General features: G+C 57.2%; 2 protein-coding genes across 13 annotated transcripts; one reads left to right on the plus strand and one right to left on the minus strand.

The window, feature by feature from the left end:
- Window positions 1-2,429: 2,429 nt before the first annotated feature.
- RUNDC3A (RUN domain containing 3A) lies at window positions 2,430-12,133 on the plus strand. 5 transcript variants are annotated; one of them, XM_069543602.1, is made up of 11 exons: window positions 2,430-2,791; window positions 6,414-6,529; window positions 6,867-7,000; window positions 7,187-7,272; window positions 8,420-8,509; window positions 8,635-8,715; window positions 8,913-9,078; window positions 9,194-9,351; window positions 10,133-10,270; window positions 10,390-10,496; window positions 10,925-11,337. In XM_069543602.1, exons 1-11 carry the CDS (start codon window positions 2,685-2,687, stop codon window positions 10,942-10,944), a joined length of 1,203 nt encoding a protein of 400 aa, XP_069399703.1. In that variant the 5' UTR covers window positions 2,430-2,684; the 3' UTR covers window positions 10,945-11,337. The 5 variants fall into 5 exon arrangements, with proteins under 5 accessions (XP_069399703.1, XP_069399701.1, XP_069399697.1 ...); XM_069543600.1 differs by having other exon boundaries at window positions 2,433-2,791; window positions 6,852-7,000; XM_069543596.1 differs by lacking the exon at window positions 10,925-11,337 and adding an exon at window positions 11,538-12,133 and having other exon boundaries at window positions 2,434-2,791; window positions 6,852-7,000.
- A 615-nt stretch (window positions 12,134-12,748) lies between these two features.
- On the minus strand, window positions 12,749-17,428 carry SLC25A39 (solute carrier family 25 member 39). Of its 8 annotated transcripts, none has more exons than XM_069543608.1 (12): window positions 17,214-17,428; window positions 16,232-16,331; window positions 16,039-16,098; window positions 15,886-15,930; window positions 15,503-15,636; window positions 14,831-14,898; window positions 14,564-14,688; window positions 14,220-14,393; window positions 13,799-13,908; window positions 13,502-13,583; window positions 13,349-13,429; window positions 12,749-13,259 (listed from the first exon to the last, which is right to left on the minus strand). In XM_069543608.1, exons 2-12 carry the CDS (start codon window positions 16,314-16,316, stop codon window positions 13,144-13,146), a joined length of 1,080 nt encoding a protein of 359 aa, XP_069399709.1. In that variant the 5' UTR covers window positions 16,317-16,331; window positions 17,214-17,428; the 3' UTR covers window positions 12,749-13,143. The 8 variants fall into 8 exon arrangements, with proteins under 8 accessions (XP_069399709.1, XP_069399711.1, XP_069399710.1 ...); XM_069543610.1 differs by having other exon boundaries at window positions 15,503-15,612; window positions 17,214-17,407; XM_069543609.1 differs by having other exon boundaries at window positions 16,646-17,373.
- Between the last annotated feature and the right edge of the window lie 2,879 nt (window positions 17,429-20,307).

Here is a 20,307-nt window from a genome sequence, read left to right on the forward strand (position 1 = left end):
CATGGGGTTGTAAAGAGTCGGACACGACTGAATGACTAACACTAACACTTTTCTGCTCCAAGTTCGTTCTTCATGACTCTCTTTTCACTGATGCTGGTAAGGCAGAGCAAAACTCGGCAAATTTGTTTCCCAGACTTCAGTACTAACTGACTTCCCGTTAGGTTCTAATAGGAGGCACTAGAGGGAGATGGAAGGCAGGAGAAGAGAAGGGACATCTTCCTGTTTGAGGGGTTTTGTTCAGGGTCACTCTGTCATTGGAAGTTGGCTCCAGCCTTCAGCTTTTTCTGTATTTTGAGAACCAGCTTTCTAGATGGCTCTTTTTTGTAGATGGCACCAGCGGCAGCCCACTGGCGGCTCTGGCTGAGTCTGAGCCCTACCTGTGGGATCCCACCTCTTCCCTTGTGTTCTCTCAATCCTGCTGCTTTCCTAGTTATGAGTTCCACTACTTCCATGGTGCCTGTGCTTTCTCTTTTCGCTTTTTTAGTCTTCCAGTGTGGCCGAATCTCATCTATTTCAAATCATATGGTCTCTGTTTTTCTGACTTGGCCCTGTCTTGTGCACACAGTGACCCTCAATGGTAAAACAGATAAATTGTGGTAGAGATGTACACTGGAGTAGGATTAGTGGAAATGAATCTCGCTAATATGATACTGAAAGAAGCAAATTACAACTGAATTCATCCAGTATGACTCCATTTCTTCAAAGCCTAAACACTGGCAACATTGAACTGTATTTTTTTTTTTTTTACTGATGGATGTGTAGGTGGTAAAACTATAAAGAAAAACAAGAAAATGCTCATTGCAAAAGTCTGGATAGTGGTTATCTCTCACAGGGATGGATCAAGATGAGATCTGGCAAAAGCATTATGAGAGGTCCTCTGGGGCTGGTGATGTCCTATTTCTTGATCATTGAGGCTATGACATAGCTGTGTGCTTTGTAAGTATTCTTTAAGCTGCACATATGTGCTTTAGGCGCTCTTTCACGCATCTAATATATCTTGCAATTGAAAAGCAGAAGAACAAACATCATGATTGCCCCTGGCAATGAATCTGGAGGAAGGAAGACGAAGGTGAGGCGAGAGGGAAAAAGCAGAGTGGAGGGGCTGAAAAGACTAAGTCTGAGGCCCCAGAAGCCAAGAATTGAGGTTGAGGTTGAGTGAGCAGGAGATCTGTGCTGGAGTCAGGACTTTCTCCCCAGTCCCCAGGAAGTCAGACCAAGACTGGGAATTTCTACAGGTCTTTCATCTCTCCCTCCTCTGTTTGTGCTAATGGAGGGTCCCTGCCTGCTGGTCATTTTCAGATGTGAGTGCCCATCTGGAGCAATGTGGAGACACTGACCAGCCACTATCGAGCAGCGTCAACCCAGAGAGTGGGCAGAGTTGGACAATGGACATTTCTGAGGCGAGATGGAGAAACTGGGTGAAGCTCTTGTGATCAACACAGAAAGCCTTTCTGCGGGAGCTGGGGATTTCAGTGGTTGAAAGAGAACAGGCTAAATAGAGGAACAGAGAGATGGAGCATGTGGGAGCAGTGATGTGAGAGAGCAACGGGTAGTATGGAAGCCAGACTGTCCCTCTGTTTCCCCCACCTTCCCTAAAGGATGCAACCACCTAAAAGACGCAACCAGCACTGTCAATCAACTATACTTCAATTTAAAAAAATAAACACGGAAAATGGATGCAACCAGCTTTTCTGGCCTTGAAGAGAGGGTTGGTGGCACCCTGCAGCAATTCTAGCAACCAAGGGGTTAATCCTCAAACCAGCTGCCTCTGGGGTGGTGTGAGGAGGTAGGACTCAGAAGCAGTTACTTGGCACCACTATGGGCATCAGCTCTACTGCTGGGAACCTCCACGGAGCCCAGGCCCTTAGCTGCCAGTCTACTCTCCACTCTTTGTCCCGACGGGTTCCAGGCTCAGGGCTTCTACGGCTCCTTCTGAATTCCCATCCCCCACCCTACAGCGGTGGACTCCGCCGGCTGGCGCAGACGAACCAAGCCCGGGGGCAGACAGATACGCAGTTTCCGACTGCTCCTTGGTCTCCAGGGTCTCTGGACGCAGACCTGGCCTGGCCTCACTGGGAATGCCATAGACAACGGGTGGGCGGAGGGGGCCGGGATAAAGGTGAGGAGAAATGAGAAGACATCTGAGATAGACACCACTGATCAGAGGTCAGAAACAAGGGAGTAGAGGCGTCGGGACGCAGAGACGCGAGACGTGGGGTCCTGGGCTCTGAGCCTGGGGGTGGAGGGCAAGCCAGAAGCCCCCTTTCTTCCTTCCAATCGCTGCCTCTCCCTGGGACCCTCTCGGCGCTCCTTGAGGCCCCTGTCCCTTCCCCTCCCCCTCCAAATCCTGCACCCTCTGCGGATTGGTCCCCGGCCTGCCAGGGGGCGGGGCTCGAGGGCTTTGACGTCACCGGCCGAGGGGGGCGGGCAGCTAGGGGAGGGGGTGACGGGCCCCGGCTCAGCACCTCGGAGAGTTCCCTCCCCGGCCTTGTTTTGCTTCGGAATCGCCGCCGGGGGAGAGAGCCAGGGGGCCGGGCAACACGCGCAGCGGCTGGAGGATGGCCGTGGAGGGGTCGATGTGCCCCGGCGGGCAGAGGGCCCAGCGGTGATCCGGCGGTGGGGGGGCCGGGGCGCCGGGCAGGGTGAGGGGCAGCTGGCGGCGGCAGCAGTGGCCACACATCTGGATGGAAGCGAGCTTTGTCCAGACCACCATGGCTCTGGGGTTGTCCTCCAAGAAAGCGTCTTCCCGCAATGTGGCCGTGGAGCGCAGGAACCTCATCACCGTGTGCAGGTGGGCACCGCCGGCGGGCGGGGGTGGGGTGGTCAAGGAGAGGCGACGGGGCCGGCTGGATGCGAGGATGCACAGCAGACACGAAGAAAAGGGAGGCAGCACAGGGTTAAGAGGAGCCCGCGTCCGCTATCCTCAGACCCAGGCTTGGAGAGGGTCTAGAGGTTTGGTCCCTACCCTTCTAGGCCAGACCAGGCCAGGCCTGTGCCCAGCCTGGGGCCTGGAGGGTGAGGGGTGTTTAATTGGCACTGCAGCTTCCTGTGAGAACCAGGAAGTGACATTGTCTGTGAGGGGGAGGGGTGGGGAGGGCTGGCTCCCTTGCTGGGGGCGGGAGCTGGGTGGGCAGAGAAGAACTGATGGGAGAGGGGAATGAACGCCCTCCAAGCATGTCCTCACTCCCACCCCTGCCAACCTGGCCTCTCTGGGGTAGGGCTTTTCTGGGAGATTTCCCAATTCTCAAATCCTGGAGCAGGGGTGGTGCCCTCCTCCATCTCTAGGCAGTTGCAGCCCATGGCAGGGTCAACCGGGCATGTAGGTGAAGTCCTGGAATCCATCCAGTGAAGGCACAGCACTGCTCCTGTGGTGGGAAGGAGTGAGGGTCTGACCGCAGGAGCTGTGTTCTCCCGGGTCCAAGGGGAGGAGATTGGGAGGGCCGAGCCCTTGGTTCCCAAGGGTGGGGTTGTCGCAGTGTTGGGAAGACTTGCCCGCTTTCTCGGGGCCCAGAAAGTGAACCTACCCACTCCCCAGCCCTGCAGTGGCTCACTCTCCCCTCCCTGAAGCCAGGAATGACCAGTCCTCAGCCCCTACCTGTACTCATCTCTACCCCTTGGAGCCCCCTGCCAGCTGCCTTCTCCACCTGCAGTCTCCCCTCTGCCCCACGCCACCTCTGAGGGCTCAGCTGTCTTCCCTTGCCAGACCCACCTGCCTGCATACCAGCCGTGGTCCTGCTCCTTCCCCCAGGGATCAGTGCCCACCTGATGCCCTGGGTCTGTCTCCTACAACTCTTCCAGGTTCCTGGGTGCACACTCAGCTCTACTACGTCTGTCTCATACCATTATATCCCCAGTGCCTAGCATGGTGCTGTGCACACATGACCTCTGTAAAAATGCCCGGAACGTTAGAGAAGGAATGAGTGCGGCAGTGGCCCAGCCCAAATGCAGGCCTCTGCCTCCATGCTCACCTCCCAGGCCCTGCCAGTGTGGTGTAAAACACAGACAGTCCTAGGTTCAGGCTTTTCTTCAGTTATTAGCTGTACCACTTTGCGGAAGTCTCCTAACCACTCTGAGCCTTGGGTGTCTCACCATCTCCATCGTAGGTGTAACAGCCACACCAAGGAATGGTAATGACATGATGCATGTTGGAGCCTAGTCCTGCACCTGGCACATGAAAACAGCCCGTCCCTATGCCATCCTTCCTGTCCCTCTCATCTCTCTTGACCTCCTAGGTTCTTCTGCCTTCTCTTGCCTGCCAGGACAGCTGGGACTGTTGAAAGTGTAGGGAAGGGACAAACGCCTCTGGGCCTCAGCTGCAGAAGCAGACGTTCTGCGGGACTGGAAGTGGGGTTAGAGCTGGAATGTGAGGGATAGAGTTGGCGGGGAAGGGGTGATTGCGAGCATGACAGAGGCTCAGAAATCCCTCTGGTCCCTGCCGCCTCATCACAGTCACGTGGTTTGCCTCCAGCTCTGGGAACAGTTCCCTTTAGCAGGCCAAGGGCTCCCCTGGGCCCTGGTTGCCCTGTCTCCATGGTAACCTGCAGCAGCCACTGCACCTCTGAGCAGGGAACACACCATGGGGCTCCCGGGGGCGATGACCAGCACCACAGCACCCCTGAGGACAGATGGCAGATGGCTGCCATGCTGAAACCAGCCACAGGCCCCCACTGAGGTCTGACCCAAATGACCAGAAGACATCACAGGAGCAGGGATGTATAATAAAGTCCAGATAATGTCCTAAACACAGACTCCTTCTGGTCATGCCATTAATGGCCCAGTTCCTTACCACCCCTGCTCCATGGCTTGCTCACTCACCTTCTCCCAGACTTTTCCCGGAATTTGAACCAAAATTTGATGAGACAAGTACTATTGTTCTTGTTTACACCTGGGGAATATGGGCCTTGGAGAGATTAAGTGACTTGTCCAAGGCCACAAAGGTACCACCAGGACACAGGATTTGAGTCCATCCAGGCTGCCTCCCTTGGTACAACCCCAGCAACTGACCTGACTCTTATCTCAGGCCAGACCAACTCAAAGGAAGGGACTGAGGTCTGTGGGGTTAGTTGTGCCATTGGCCTAGAGCCTTGGCGGCCAGTGTTCGAGGGCTGGAGCACAGAGCAGAGGACAGAGTGTGGAGGAGGCAGGGGCTGCTTGGGGCCTCACTGATCCTGACATCCACCAGGAGGCCCCAGAAAGAGCAAGGGCATTGGGATCAGACATACCTGTTGACGCCTCACAAGCTGTGTGACTTTGAACAAATCAGTCAGTCTCTTAGACCCTTCAGTTATCTGTAAAATCGGGGTGATGGTGATACTAAGAGGACCTCCCTCCCAAGGCTGTCAGGATAGATGAGATGACACATACAGAGTATAGCGCTGGGCACATTACAGGACTGGATGAGCTTAGAGAAAGAAGGATGGTGCCAAGCAGCCCCCATGTCCCTGGATACATCCCCCCTGCTGTACCACCCACAGAGGGCCCATGATGGGATGCTGGGAACCAGGTCCTCATCCCTGCCCCACCCCGCTGCAGCGATGGCAGGTGGAGAATGCAGGCGTAGGGACTGCAGAGGGAGCCCAGGCTCTGGGTGGATTGGAGGGAGGGTGGGGGTTGCTGGGCTCCAGTCTCTCAGCCCCATTGGCTTCCCTTGGCTTCCTTCCTCTCTGAGAGGCCAGGTGTCCGGGCCCTCAAGCCCCCTTCCAGAGATCTGCTGCCAGTGCCCCTTCCCACCCATTGTGTGTGTCAGACCCGCGCCCTGCGCCTCCCCCGGCCCAGCTCTGCACTGCCTGGTTCTGGGCAGCTGGTGTGTGGGTGGCCAAGCTAGGAAGGAAAAGGGGGAAGGGGGGCATCTGTGTGCTGGGGGTCCACCTGGCCACCCATGCATGCCCACGCTCCATGTGCTTGGTGCAACTCACATGCTCTGGCACAGGTGACCCCAGCCCCACCCCAGAAGGGACTGGAGAATGTTCTAGCAATAGCAGAAGGCAGCTCAGGACAGGGGCACAAAGCAGCTCCCACCTCCTAGCCAACCCCCACCCTTCTCTGACAGAGAGGATGCAACTCCAAAGGGTGGCTGATCAGGAAAAGGCTCTGGGCCGGCCCCCGGCTCTGGGCGCCTCATCCTTCTACCTGTTGTTTCATCCCCTCTCATACCTTGTTCCTGAAGCCTCCCTTCTCTGCCTGTCACCTCTCTGTCACCCACTCTGTCAATCAATCTCCCATCTGCCACCCTGCTCACTCACATCACAGCCCCTCTCTGGTCACTACAGCCCCACTAGTCCCCCACCCTCTTTCCCTCTGCCTCCCTACCACATCCATGCTCCTGGTGATCTCTTCTTATCCTGCCTTTTACCCCCATTACCCTGTCTTGTCACCTGACACCCCACTGCCCCTTCTCCCTCCCTCTCACCCAGGTTCTCTGTGAAAACCCTGCTGGAGAAGTACACAACAGAGCCCATCGATGACTCATCCGAGGAGTTTGTGAATTTCGCAGCCATCTTAGAGCAGATCCTCAGCCACCGTTTCAAAGGTGGGTCCACGTTCCTGTCCCCTATTGCTCCCAGCTACCCCCTTCTGAGCTACTCTGTGGCTGTCTGAACCCCATTCCTGGTCCCAATTCTAGGTCATGCACAGAAGCTCAAGCACAGAGCTGGGAAGGGGGGGCACAATACAAGGGGTACCCACAAGCCCCAGCAGCGAGCCTTTGTGTACATGCATGTGTGGGTATGTCTGTTTGGGGCAGGCGTGATGCACATGCATGGCTGCTTTTATTTATGCATGTGGATGCCCCATGACGTGGACCCTCTCCAAACTCCCTGGTCTTGCTGAGCCCGCTCCCTGCCCTGGCTCAGCCTGTGCCCCAGCAGGTCCGGTGAGCTGGTTCAGCTCAGATGGGCAGCGAGGCTTTTGGGACTACATCCGCCTGGCCTGCAGCAAAGTGCCCAACAATTGTGTGAGCAGCATCGAGAACATGGAAAACATCAGTACTGCCCGGGCCAAGGTGAGGGGCCTGCAGCGGGCAGGGCCAGGGCAGCTGCTCCCTCCTCTGGATACAGAGGGGCTGCTTGCTTCTTGGTCCTCGCCCCAGCCCACAGGCCCTGGGGAGAAGGGCCACAGGAGGTTCAGACCCAGGGGCACACACATGGGTCCCTCTGGGGCAGCCGGTAAAAGTGAACGTGCTTTCCAGGGCCGGGCATGGATCCGGGTGGCACTGATGGAGAAACGCATGTCGGAATACATCACCACAGCCCTGCGGGACACTCGGACCACCAGGTCAGACCCCCTCAATCAGTGTGGACCACAAGTCTCAGGGTGTACATTCATTGCCTAAACACACTTGATCCTTAAGTTGTGGCAGCAACCTTCAGTATCTGGACTACAACTACCAGCATGCACTGCTAGTTTCCCTCTCCCAGACCATCCACCCATCAGCTGGGCCAGCCCGTCCCAGAACACACTTTTAGCACTACCATCATCTCTTCCAAGTCAAATTCATTATCCCCCATGACCCCAGTGCTGGTCTCACGCATACAGCTCTGGACAAGCCTCAACTATGTATTGATTTACTTGTTGGCCTCGTTCCATGACCTATAGCACACAGCTCTACCTGCTCTGCAAACAGCAGCAGTACTGTACTTGCTACCCATGGACTGCAGAGTCCCAGGGGACAGAGTTTCGGTCCATACACTGTGGGTCTGCAGAGACATTGGGTCTGGGAGGCAGGGTCACAGGCAAAATGTGCCAAAGGGGAAAATGAGTACAGTGGGGACATGTGCCTCGCTACCCCCCTCACGTGGTCACACCCAACCTGATGTTTTTAGCTGCAGTGTATCTCTGGTGTGTCCTCACATTTCAGGATTCACATTAACATATATTTAAAAAAAAATCGACTGTATGCCAAAATACTTCCCTGGTAGCTCAGACGGTAGAGAATCTGCCTACAATGCAGGAAACCTGGGTTCTATTCCTGGGTTGCAAAGATCCCCTGGAGAAGGGAATGGCAACCCACTCCAGTATTCTTGTCTGGAGAATCCCATGGACAGAGGAGTCTGGTAGGCTCCTGTCCATGGGGTTGCAAAGAGTGGGACACGACTGAGAGACAAACACTTCACTATATGCCAAGCACTGTTTAGGACTTGTTTCCTGATTTTAAGGATCTGGGTGACTCTGTACTTGGTGGAGAAGGGGTAGTTCAGAGGGATGGAGGTCGAATCTCAAGGGACACGCACTTTAATAGATGGGAGACACAGGTGCTATCCCCAGTAGGCCCCAGCCTAAGGGGGAGACACAGTGAGGGATGAGCAGGAAAAAAGATACCTCCTTCCTCCAGGCAAGGTTTGTGATAAGCCAACAGGAGAAGCCCCGAGGTGTGGGGCTCCCTGGGAAGACTACATTGCCGGTACCTCCCTCCTCCCCACAGACGCTTCTACGACTCAGGAGCCATCATGATGCGGGAGGAAGCCACGGTCCTCACTGGGATGCTGATCGGACTGAGCGCCATAGACTTCAGGTGGGGTCTGGGTGGCGGTGGCTGGTCGCCGTGACGGTGGGTGGGATTGGGGTTGTTTCTCTGCGAAAGTCCACACTCCCATCCTCTCATACCTGCCCCCCACCCTGTGGCTGCTCTGCCCCCAGCTTCTGCCTAAAGGGCGAAGTGCTGGATGGGAAGACCCCCGTGGTCATCGACTACACGCCCTACCTAAAGTTCACTCAGAGGTAAGCAGCCCAATTGTTGCGATTGTTGCGGAGGTGGGTGGGTGCGGACAGACGACCGCCCTGAGGGGTGGGGATGACGGGCGGGAGGCGAGCGGTCTGGCATCATGCCGCCCCCCTCCCCGCCCCCCGCCCCCGGCCCAAGAGGCTCGTCTGTGTAACTGTGTAACCTTGGTTGTGTAACTGCTCCCTCCCTCAAGCTACGACTACTTGACGGACGAGGAGGAGCGGCACAGCGCCGAGAGCAGCACGAGCGAGGACAACTCGCCCGAGCACCCGTACCTGCCGCTCGTCACCGACGAGGACAGCTGGTACAGCAAGTGGCACAAGATGGAACAGAAGTTCCGCATTGTCTACGCGCAGAAGGTGTGCGGCGCGCGGCGTGGGCGGGGCGTGGACGGGGCGAGCCCGGCAGAAGGCGGGACGGGCGGCCGCGGGGACCCCCTTCTCTCGCCGCCGGGGCTGAGCTGGCGCCCCGCAGGGCTACCTGGAGGAGCTGGTGCGTCTGCGCGAGTCGCAGCTGAAGGACCTGGAGGCGGAGAACCGGCGGCTGCAACTGCAGCTGGAGGAGGCGGCGGCGCAGAACCAGCGGGAGAAGCGGGAGCTGGAAGGCGTGATCCTGGAGCTGCAGGAGCAGCTGTGAGTGCCGCCGCCGCGGCCCTGACCCCTGTCCCCCGCCACCCCGACCACATCGCCCCCGCTGACTCTAACATCACCTTTCCTGATGCCAACCACGACCATCAGACCACTGAGCCCGATACCGCCACCCTGAGATCCCCTTCCCCGGGGGACCTAGCTTTATTCTCAACATAAGACCCGCCCCAAGCCGGCTCCCCACTTCATCCTTAGCTACGAGACACCAGCTAGAATGGCCACTCAGCAGTACTGCTGGGATTCCGGCACTACAGGAGCTCCAGTATTACTCACAAGCATCTCTAATTAATAGTATTCAACGCCCTTCAACATGATTGCATCATTCCCTCTGTTCAACACGTCTGAACAGCAACGTAGGCCCACTGAGCATCAGGCACAGTGACCCCCGACCTCACTTTTACCCATCCTTCTAACAGTTCCTCTTTAAACGTTTTCATCACCCTGAGGCCTCCCAGCCTGATCCCCTGACACCCCATTACTCTTCATGATCCCTGCACTGCTCTGCACCCACCTGCCCGCCACCCTAACTCTGACATCTCATTATTCCGCTAAACCTCAACGTAAGTGCTCTAATTCCTATCACCCCTGTGACCCCCCCCAGTACACTCCACTGACTCCCAGGATCTGCCCCACTGACTCTCAACATTTGTAATGTTTCTGCCACCCAGGTTTCAATCCTAGCCCTTCCCCCCACCTCTCTCTGAGCCCTTCTTCCCCACTTCTGCTCCCTCTTCCAGCCAGGCCTGACCCCCCCTCCCCATCCCAGGACAGGTCTGATCCCTGGTGACCACGCCCCCCTGGCCCAGGGTTCCAAGGACCTCACCACACGCCTGGTCAACCAATGGCCATCACTGGGCACACTCAGTGGGGCCGAGGGTGCCAACAACCCCAAGCTCTACCGGAGGTAAGCCCCAGCCAGACTCAGCCTGAGCTCAGCGCTGGTCCCTCCTCTCCTACAGAAGAGGGGCGCTAGGGGCTGTGGGCCTCTGTCCGCCCACTGGCTCTCTCTCTGCTTTGCCACAGACACAGTTTCATGAGCACGGAGCCCCTGTCTGCTGAAGCGAGTCTAAGCTCGGACTCCCAGCGCCTGGGAGAGGGCAAGCGGGACGAGGAGCCCTGGGGCCCCATCGGTGAGCCCCCCAATCCAGCACCTAGTATCCACTCCAAAAGGGCTGAGGCCAAGCCTTGGGTCTTGTAGTCAGGCCCTAGCCATTTCCCTCATTCACTCAACCCTGCCTGGGAGCTTAGCACAGCAACTGAGAGCTTGGTTTGGGGTGTCAGGCAGACCCTGGCACAAGTCCCAGCTGCGCCTTCTCTGGTCGTGGGAGCTTGGTCATTGAGTCCACCTTGCTGAGCCCTTCGTATCTGTAAAATGGGGGTGCTGACTAGAACAGTCACCAGTGTTGGCAAATGGTGAGGGCTCCATTATATCCTCAAAGGCCCCACAAAGGCCCTACAGATCCTTCGGGGGTTCTTTGCCTAACTTATTTGCTCTTATTTCCTGCGCTCTATGAACCAGTTGCCTGACCATTGTTTCCCCCTTCTCTTTGGCTGCCAGGAAGCTCAGAACCAAATTAGTGGCTCCCTTCAAGCGAATGTCCAGGACTTCAACGCATGCATTTTGTGTTGCCCTCCCTCCTTGGCTTCACCTGGCTTTCCCACCCTAGTTTCCCTGGTGCCTGGACCGCCTGTCTTTTCTTTCTAAAATCCACACCGCACTGGATGACCCTAGAACTTCCTTGAGACGAGGCAGGCTATGGACCGTGGAACCCCGCCACACTGTGTCTGTGATTGTCCGTGTGTCTGTCTCCCCATCAGACTGTGAGCTCCGTGAGGGCAGGGACCGTGTCTCGTCCGCTCTCTGTATCCCCCGCACTTGGAACCGAACAAGTGCTCACCACGTGTTTAATAAACGGACAAAGAGACGATGAACCCTCAGGGGGAGACAGAGACATAAACTGACGATTACAATACAGTGTCTGTCCCCAGCTCTGTGCATGACAGCGCCAGGTGCTCTTCCCAGGTTTCACTGCACAAGGCCAGCGCTCCAAGAATGAGGGTCTCCTGGCGGGTGACCCGAGGGCTGTCCCTTCACTGCCTGCACCCGAGCACCGCCCACCACTCACTTGCGGAGGCCGGTTGGCTCGGCCTCACCCGCCCTCTCTCCCCAGGGAAGGACCCCACGCCCTCCATGCTGGGCCTCTGCGGCTCCCTGGCCTCCATCCCCAGCTGCAAGTCCCTGGCGAGCTTCAAATCCAACGAGTGCCTGGTGAGCGACAGTCCCGAGGGCAGCCCGGCACTGAGCCCCAGCTGAGGAGCGGCGTGGGCAGCGCCAGCCCCACCTGCCGCCCTTCCTCAGAGCCTCCCCAACCCAGGCCACCCTCCAGAGAACGCTGCCCACTCAGCCAGGAGTCTCTCTAGAGACACCCTTTGCTTCTAGCCCAGTTCAGCTTCTTGCCCACGGAGGCTGGAGCTGCGGAGGGAGGCCGCTGGGGCCGAGAGGCAGGGGCACCGAGGCCACGGGGAGCCCTCAGGAAGCTGCTTCTTCTGGTGACCCCCATGCCTGGTTAGCTCCCAGCTGGACTCTCCTTCGCTCATCACCCCACCCTCCTCGGGCTGGCGGCCCAGCCTCAGCAGCCCCACCTCCCATGCCTCTTACGTCTGCCCCTGTGTATGCCCTAGAGTCACTCCTTTCTCAGCCCCCTGGCTGGGGGCGGGGCGGGGGGCAGCTATGAGGGTATCAGGCAAATAAAAACCAGAGGACTGAGGGCGGCCTTGTCTGTGGAGGGGCTGGGACAGGGGGCCCGCTCCTGAGGTTGGCAGAATGTGGTAGAGTTAGTGCTGGGCCCACAACCAGGTGATGCTGGACCCGCTAAACCCTGGAAACAGACTGGTCGGAATTATTCAGGGAGCGGGTGGCTTTTGGTATGAAGTGTCTGAAATAGTAGGTCAGCCCAGGGAAACACCAAAATGTGTTAAGGGCCCCTTGGATAACTCATCTACCCCAGGCAGAGAAGAAGTTGGACATCCTGGGCAGGGAGTGGGGGGGGTGGGGCAGAGATGGAGAAGGCAAGCCCTGGCAGGGCCCCATTTCCCATCCATTACCTTGAGCAATTCAGCTTTGGCCTAAAGGTCCAGACTCTTCCATTAGGCCAAAGCCTGGCATTGAGGTCACCTTCCTTCCTGGGTTATCAGTTAAATGTGCCCTTGGGTAAAGGTCTCACCCCCACCGGCTCTCATAACATCACAGGAGGGCTCCTCTACAGGGATGCCACCTGGGCAGCCAAAGCCAATGTCAAGGTCCCTTCCAGGCCTCTTCTGTGCAAATCGCTCACCAAGCCCTGTTTTTCCACCCAACCCAGACACCTCCTGCAGTCACAAGCACTGGAAAGAAGTTTATCATCTTTAGACTCAACAAATTAACAGGAGTGGGTGCAGACTACGCCAGGCCCAGGGTTTTGTGGCTCCTAGAGACAGGCTCACTTACAGCAAACCCACAGGGAAATGAGGGGAGAAGTGAGCAGATTTGGTCTTGAACTTGAGGGGAGAGAGTGATGATTCTCAGGGCCGGGGAATGGGGAACAGCAGGAAGCAGTCGGGGGTTGGTGGGGTGCTCCGAGTGGGTGCAGAGGGGCATTCCCCTACCCCTGGGGCTGAGTGGGGAGGAAAGAGAAATGAGGCCCCTCCCCTCAGTGCTGAAGGAAAAGGCACTTGGCTCAGTCTCCTCCTGCCCCACCCTGTCCATGGAAGAGGTAGGGTCCTTGCCCCTCGCTCTCTTCAAGGGCTCAGAAGCTGTTCCCTGTTGAGCCTCTGGAAGAAGCTTTTGCCGAACTCATAAGTGCTGATCATGATGGCGCAGGAAGGGGCGGCCTTGATGATCCTCGGGAGGAAGCCTGCAGTGGAGGGGAGGCTAGGGTCAGGGGTTGAGTCCCAGGGAGCACCAACTTCACCAGGGTGTGGACATACACACAAAGACGCCCACCTGCGAAGAGGCCCCTGGTGCCTGACTCCGCCAGGATCCTCCGGAGCAGCAGCCACGTGGAGTCCGTGTGCGGGGGCATCACTGCAAATCCAGGCCCAATAAGACCCCGCGGGGCACCCCCAGCCCTGCCCCACACCAGCCAGGGCTCCTCACCTCTCACAGCCTCCACTGCTCCTAGCGCGACCTGGCGCTGAGTCTTCACCACGTCGAAGGGTAGAGTCAGGGTGGCTGCCACCTGGCGGGGTGCAGACAGGCTTGTCTCCATTCCCAGGACCCTCGTCCCTTGCATCTAGCCAGGGCCTCCTGGCCTTAGCTAGAACATCCCTAGGGGAATGGAGTGAGCGTACCCCTGGACAGGCACGCAAAGATTCTTTTCCAGAGCATCTCCAACAACCCTTTGGTCACCTCAAGGACACATCAATGGCCTCACTCCCAGCATGATCAACTCACCATCCCTGAGATGCCGCCAGCGACAAAGCTGATGCCCATGGAGGTCTGGTCCTTTGGCCTGAGCCCACTCAGCCAGCTCTTCACCAGCTCATAGTTGAACCAGTACAGAGCTTGGGGGGATGGGGGAGCACTCATTAGAGACTGGGAGGGCGGTGGGGTAGGCCCAGATTTCCCATCTCCCACAGACCTATATCACGACTACTCCCTCCCAATTATGAAGCCTACATGCTACGTGCCAGTGGATTTCACAGGCCCTGGGCAGGAAGCGTCTCATGAAAATGTGGGGCCCACTTCACACGTGAGATGGATACTCATGGCTCAGAGAAGTTGCATGACTTATAGATTAGTAGTAGCAAAACTGGGGCTTAGCTATAGACCTCCTAGGGCCCCTCACCTCAACCCCTGCACTCCAGGTGCCTACCTGAGAAGGGCACATCCCGAAGGGCAGTGGGACCCCAGCCCAGCCAGAGTGAGCGCCAGCCACCCTGAGCCACAGCTGCTCGGACACAGGTCCCCAGCTCCCGGTATGATAGGTGCTGAGCCTGCAGCTTTGTCCGCACCAGCTCTAGGGGACTGATCACAGTCACGGTGCCCACTGCGGGGAATGGGAGGATGGGTCAGCTTACAGGTCCCAGTGGCAGCCCTCACAGAGTCTGGGGGCCTTGAACATCCCCCCACCCCAAGGCTGGCAGAGGTTGGGAGTCCGGACTGGGCTCCTGCACGGGGGTGGTCAAAGGGAGATGGCGGGCCCAGGGCTGTGCTCACGGCGAGCCAGTGCACCAGCCACCATGGGAGCGTAGAGGTCAGAGGTCAGGGCTCGACCACACAGGAAGGCCTTGAGTTGGTCGTAGGCGGTGAAGTAGGCGGCAGTGGCTGGCACAGTCATCACCCTGGGGGTGTGTATAGGTTAGCCAAGACTCTCCAAAGCTCCCAAACCTCCCAAGGTTCCCTGATCCCACTCAGCCAGCCAACGTTGGGAGTAAGAGGTCGGAGGGGATCAGGGGAGGTAAGCCACAGAACTGGGGTGCTCACAGGGTGGCTGGGAGGCCGCTCCACAGGGTCCTGGTACCCTCATGTCGCACAATCTTCACAAAAGCATCCTGGTCATGCAGACACGAGCCCAAAAGGAGAAAGGATGAAATGAACAAGGCCTGTGGCAGGGCTGGCCCAGGCTGGGCCCTCCCGATGCCCTCACTTCTACCCAGGAGCCCTTTAGGCCTCTACACATGTAACTCCCTATTTGACTCAGCCCTGGGTGTTTGGAAGGAATGATGCTAAGACTGAAACTCCAGTACTTTGGCCACCTCATGTGAAGAGTTGACTCATTGGAAAAGACTCTGATGCTGGGAGGGATTGGGGGCAGGAGAAGGGGACGACCCAGGATGAGATGGCTGGATGGTATCATGGACTCGATCGACGTGAGTCTGAGTGAACTCCAGGAGATGGTGATGGACAGGGAGGCCTGGCGTGCTGCAATTCATGGGGTCGCAAAGAGTCAGACACGACTAAGCATGGAACAGGAGAGACTCCTAATCACCTTTCAAACCTAGTGAAGGCCCTGCCCCCTCAGGGGAGCGCTTCCCAAAATGAACTGACCATCTCTACATGCTTTAGGCTACCCACTGTTTTCTGGGTCTGCTGCCCTACCAATCTGTATCCCTCCAAACGCCTACAGACCCATCCAGGGGCACAGCTGCTCCTCACCATGGTACCAGTGAAGCGAGTGGGGTCCTGAAACCAGGTGGCACAGCGGGCACCATTTGGGCACAGGTAGAGGGGCTCTAGGACACCACTGCAGTACAGGAGGCACTTCCCTGTGGATCGGAGAGAGGAGGGCACTGGGGAAGGGGTGGAGGCGTCAGAAAGAGGGCCCTGGGACCTCACAGGGAGGTGGCGAGCTCCCATCCTTGGAGGGCCAGCGGACCCTGGGGTCCCTGAGTGGACGTTTTAGTGTAGGACAGAGGGCTGGCTGATAAGATCTAGAAGTGTGTGCCAGTCCACAGCTGTGGGGCCCCCATGTGCCCTGAGAGACCGGGACACTCCCTCCCGTGAACCCTTACAGGCTCCCTGTGGCACGGGGCACTCACATTTGGCGTAGGAGAGGCTCCAGAGTCTGGAGGGAGGCATCAGCTCTAAAACACAAGACGGTATCTCAAGTCAGAAGTGTCCCCCACCTGCCCCCAGGCACCCCATCCCTGGGGAACCCTGCACCCCCATTGGCTCCAAGGTCAGGCACTCACCACTGGCCACTGAAGGGCGCTGAGACTGCAAGCGTACCTTCACCACATCCAGGGGGGTCACTAGGGGAGGAGGGCAGGGCTGGAGGCTCCTTCAGGACCCCTCCCTGACCCCTCATCCAGAGCCAAGTCACTTGTCAACGTCTGGTCAGCCCCAGCCCCCAGCTGCTCCCACCCCACTTCCCCCAGGTCTTACTGAAGAGGGAGGTGACCACAGCCCCCGCGCCAGATGCCACCATTTGTTGGAGGGGGCTAATGCCCCCTGGGTCCTGGTCAGCCATCTTGTAGCTTCAGTTCTGAAAAGCAAGTGTCAACTGGAGCAAAAATCAGAGTCAGGAAAGGGAAGAAAGGAGGCAGGGGTGCCTGGGGACACTACAGGGACTCTCACCCCATTCACTCACTATGAGTTTCTCACAACCACTTTCTAAAGCAGTTATTCTCAGCTTCACCTTGCTGGGGGCGTGGGGGTGGGGAACATGCTCAGAGAGGTGAGTTGACCGGCCCAAGGTCACACTGGGAGTAGTCAGCAAGGAAACTGAGAGAGTCTCCCATCAGTTAATGGACAATAACGGCCCACCGCCATTCCCTCTCCCTCGCCACACCAGCGTACTGTGATCCAGTTCAGTGCAGGTGCCCCAGCAGGCCTGGGTACCAACGATCAAAACGCCTCCACTCCAGCGCCCAGGCCCGAGATGGGTGCATGCGAGCCTCGAGTCACATGGCGTGGAGAGGTGAGGCCCGGAGGTGAGGGAAAGGGAACAAATCTGAGGGCGGCGAAGGGTCCATCCCCTTTCCTGGGACTGAAGGTGAGGACTCCCAGACCTCCCCCGCACCCGTCCTCTCGAGGCCCGAAGGGCCATGCCCCGGGGCCGAAGGGTAAAGACGAATTTCTTTGCTCTCTCTCTCTCGCGAGCGGGGATGGTGGCGTGGGGGTGGGGGGTAGGCTAGGCCGATAGTGCCTGAAATAGGGATAGGACGACAAGATCGCTCTTCACCCCTCAGAGACATTCTGTTCCGACTCCTCGCGCAGGGAGCGCCCGGTGGGGCCGACTAAGTCGGCCCGCGACTCCCGGCTCCTAGCCCAGGCCCGCCTGGCTCAGCCTCCCTCGGACCCCTAGGGACCCAACTCCCGCCTCTGCCTCCCGCTTGGCCCTCAGCCTTGGTTCCGTCCCGCCCACCTGGCTCTAGGCCGGTGCTCGAGCGGCGCGGTGCCCGGGGCCGGGCGGACCCATAGCGGCTCCGCCGCCGGTGCGGGCTCCGCGCGCGCTCACTCGGCACCGAGGCCGACTCGGAAAGCGGCCGAGCTCGCCCCGCCCCCGGTTGGCCCTGCGAGGCCCCGCCCCCTCGGGCCGACCGACCGTTTGCCCGGAGTGCCGCTGGCCCGCCCACTCGCGGGCTCCTCCCTGTCCCGCGCTAGCCCGAACCCGCTCGGCCGGTGCCCAGTCCCGCCCGCGCGCCAAGGTCGTGTGTCACCACGCCGCGCTCAACCTGGCGGCAGCGCTGTACTTGACAACTTATTGTCCCCAACACCACCCCACCAATACCGCGGCAGAACGCTGCTCCCGCAAACTTTCCAAACGAGCATGGGTAACGCACTCCCCCCGTTTTCTTCATTCGCGGGCCGGAAGAGATTTGAATCAATTCTTTCAGGATCGCGAGGGCGATCAGATAGGGATGGCAAACATCAACCCACCCGGCTCTTTGTTGAGGTTTTTACAACTTCATGACGATCGTATCAAACAGGGTCGTCCCCATTTAACAGACAATCCACCGAGGTTGCAACGCCAAAACCACTTGACAAACTGCGGGGTACCATGCGGGTGTGGGCGATGGAGTTAACGAGTAAGCAACTGAAGCCAGACAGGCTGGCCCGAGGAGCGGCTGGCCTGGGAGCCCCTATGAGATCTGGGTTTAACCTGGGCTTCGTCCCACCTCCTTGTGACCCTGGGCAAGTTACAACGCCGCTCCGGGCCTCGGATTTCTTACTTTGCACTGAGATAGGATCGAGTAGGGGGAAAAGGGACCAACATTTCTGTGTTGGTTACTCTCACAAAACCTATTTCTACGTCTCAACAGTTTTAGAAATAGATTATTATTCGCCTTCCCCATTTTACGGAAGACGAAACTGAGGGTCAAAGTTAAGAACCCGGAATTCGAACTGGACAAATACCAAACCCCTCCCCTCAAATTGTCTCTCCGGGGTGACAGGTTGGCGTAAATCCTGTAACGAAGTCTCCGATCCTGCTTCTCAGGAGACTCATTTTTCTCCCGGGCCAGTCCCGTTAGCCGAGACCCCACCAACTGCCTCGCCTTTAAAACTTCGTTCGCTCACCGATTATTTGTTCTAACAGAAAAACGAACACGGGCTATGAGCCTGCGCCTTTAAGAATGGTAGGCCGTGACTCTGACGTCACTTGCTTCTCCGCCCCTCATCCCCAGAACGGTTGCTTCCCGGCCGGGAGTAACCCAGCCAGCCGGTGCACGCCGGAGTAGCACGTGGATTCCATGGGGCCAACCATGCGCTTTCCCTGAGAAAAGTCTTTGCGGCTCTCTGAGGCTAGGAAACCCGAAGTGGGGGGCGGGGAGTGACCGGTGAAGAGCTGCTGGTCTAAAGGGCCCCGAGAGAAGGCGCCATTTACATTCCCTTCTTATACCAAGTGAGTTTTGAAACGACACAAAATCATTTTATAAACTGTCAGGGAGAGAGCCCAGACGCGATTAAGGTCCTTTACCGCCTTACAGACATGGCTTACAAACAGTTTCACAGCCATCAGCCAGGAGATACCTCTTCCCATTTTACAGAGGAAGAGACAAGTCCTTGTGTGTAATGACTCCTGGTCTGGAGTAGAACCCAGACTTCTCCCATGCACTCTTCCCATTTTACGGTGAGAAAATGAGGACCCTAGAGGTCAAGTTGCATCGAAATCACATGAGAGCAGCAGGCTCTCTGCTCCTGGCAAAGGTTTACTCAGGCCTTAGGTCTCAAGAACTCTAAGATACAGCACGTGCAGGCCCACACCACTTACCTGCCTCAAGATCAGAGCTCTGGGAGGCCAGAACCTGGTTCCAGTCTGAGCTGCCTCCTGCAGCAGCTGTGGGACATCTAGCAAATATCTAGAGGTTTTTAAGCCATTTATAAAATGAGCTGATGGGGATCAAAATACCCGCACCTCCCAGCAATTTTGTATTTTATGAGTTAATAGCTCTAAAGTACATAAAGCCCTGTCTGGCACTTGGCAAGCAGTCAGTGACTGTTACTATTACTGTTGTTTAGTTGCTAAGTCCTGTCTGACTCTGCAACCCTATGGGCTGTAGCCTGCCAGGCTCCTCTGTCCATGGGATTTCCCAGGCAAGAATACTGGAGTGGGTTGCGATGTCCTTCTCCAGGGGATCTGCCTGACACAGGAATCAAACCTGTGTCTCCTGCATTAGCAGGCGAACTCTTTACCACTGAGACACCTGGGGAAAGCACTGTTATTATTCATTGTCCCCTCCCCCTTGGCACAGAAATTTCTGGAAAGGGTCTTTAGAGCAACCAGGATTCTGATCCTAAATGCAGGTGCAGATAGTGATGACTCCTCACATGCCTTCTTCCCAGAGCAACGTAGCTCAACCAGGAATCAAACCTGGTGATCTCTGAGCCTCAGTCTCCTTCACAGTAGAAGGAGGGGCTTGCACTCCTTGCATTTCTGAGTTTCTTCTTGCAAAAGGGTGCTTTTGAGATTTGTCACTACACCTGTTTCCTCAACTGAAAGATGAGGTCACCTGCCTGCTGATTTACAGACTCTTAGCTAAAGACAAGTCTGTAAAAAGCTAAGTAAAGAGTCAACAAATAGTTCTGTGGCCCCACCCAGAGCTGAGCAGATCACAGCCCCTGCCATACCCTACAGTAAATGCTTTGAGGCTGAGAAAACCTTGGGCACCAAAGGTCAGCACACTGGCAGCAGTGTGGGTAGCTGCGAGAAGTTATTTACCGCTGGAGCCGATGGAGGTGCCATCCAAGGGCAATCAGAGCAACTTCAGGGTGGAGCCACAGCTTGAGATGCTCGTAACTGTGGGGCCCTGGCTAAACTGGCCTGCCCTGAGAAGCAAGCCTAGAGTCCTGAGGAGGAGATGGCCACTCTCCTGGCTGACTCAGCCATGGTTCACACTGACCAGGCACCCAAAAGTCCTTCTAGAGGCAGCATGTGGCCCCATGTGGCCATCACCAGCCTCCTTGTCAGATGGTAAAAACAGATATTCCTTTCAACTGTAAAAGGGGAGAAAACAGTA

The sequence above is a fragment of the Ovis canadensis genome, chromosome 11 (assembly GCF_042477335.2).
Source record: "Ovis canadensis isolate MfBH-ARS-UI-01 breed Bighorn chromosome 11, ARS-UI_OviCan_v2, whole genome shotgun sequence".
Classification (NCBI taxonomy): Eukaryota; Metazoa; Chordata; class Mammalia; order Artiodactyla; family Bovidae; genus Ovis; species Ovis canadensis.

What these genes read in the sequence shown, in the direction of transcription:
- RUNDC3A (XM_069543596.1), top strand. Translation starts at nt 2,685, where the DNA reads ATGGAAGCGAGCTTTGTCCAGACCACCATGGCTCTGGGGTTGTCCTCC. An exon ending in CGGGACACTCGGACCACCAG is followed by an intron (nt 7,273 to 8,419) that starts GTCAGACCCCCT and finishes TCCTCCCCACAG; the next exon opens with ACGCTTCTACGACTCAGGAG. An exon ending in TACCTAAAGTTCACTCAGAG is followed by an intron (nt 8,716 to 8,912) that starts GTAAGCAGCCCA and finishes CCCTCCCTCAAG; the next exon opens with CTACGACTACTTGACGGACG.
- SLC25A39 (XM_069543603.1), bottom strand. Translation starts at nt 16,316, where the DNA reads ATGGCTGACCAGGACCCAGGGGGCATTAGCCCCCTCCAACAAATGGTG. An exon ending in TCGGGATGTGCCCTTCTCAG is followed by an intron (nt 13,909 to 14,219) that starts GTAGGCACCTGG and finishes CATCCCCCCAAG; the next exon opens with CTCTGTACTGGTTCAACTAT. An exon ending in CACCAGGGGCCTCTTCGCAG is followed by an intron (nt 13,260 to 13,348) that starts GTGGGCGTCTTT and finishes CCTCCACTGCAG; the next exon opens with GCTTCCTCCCGAGGATCATC.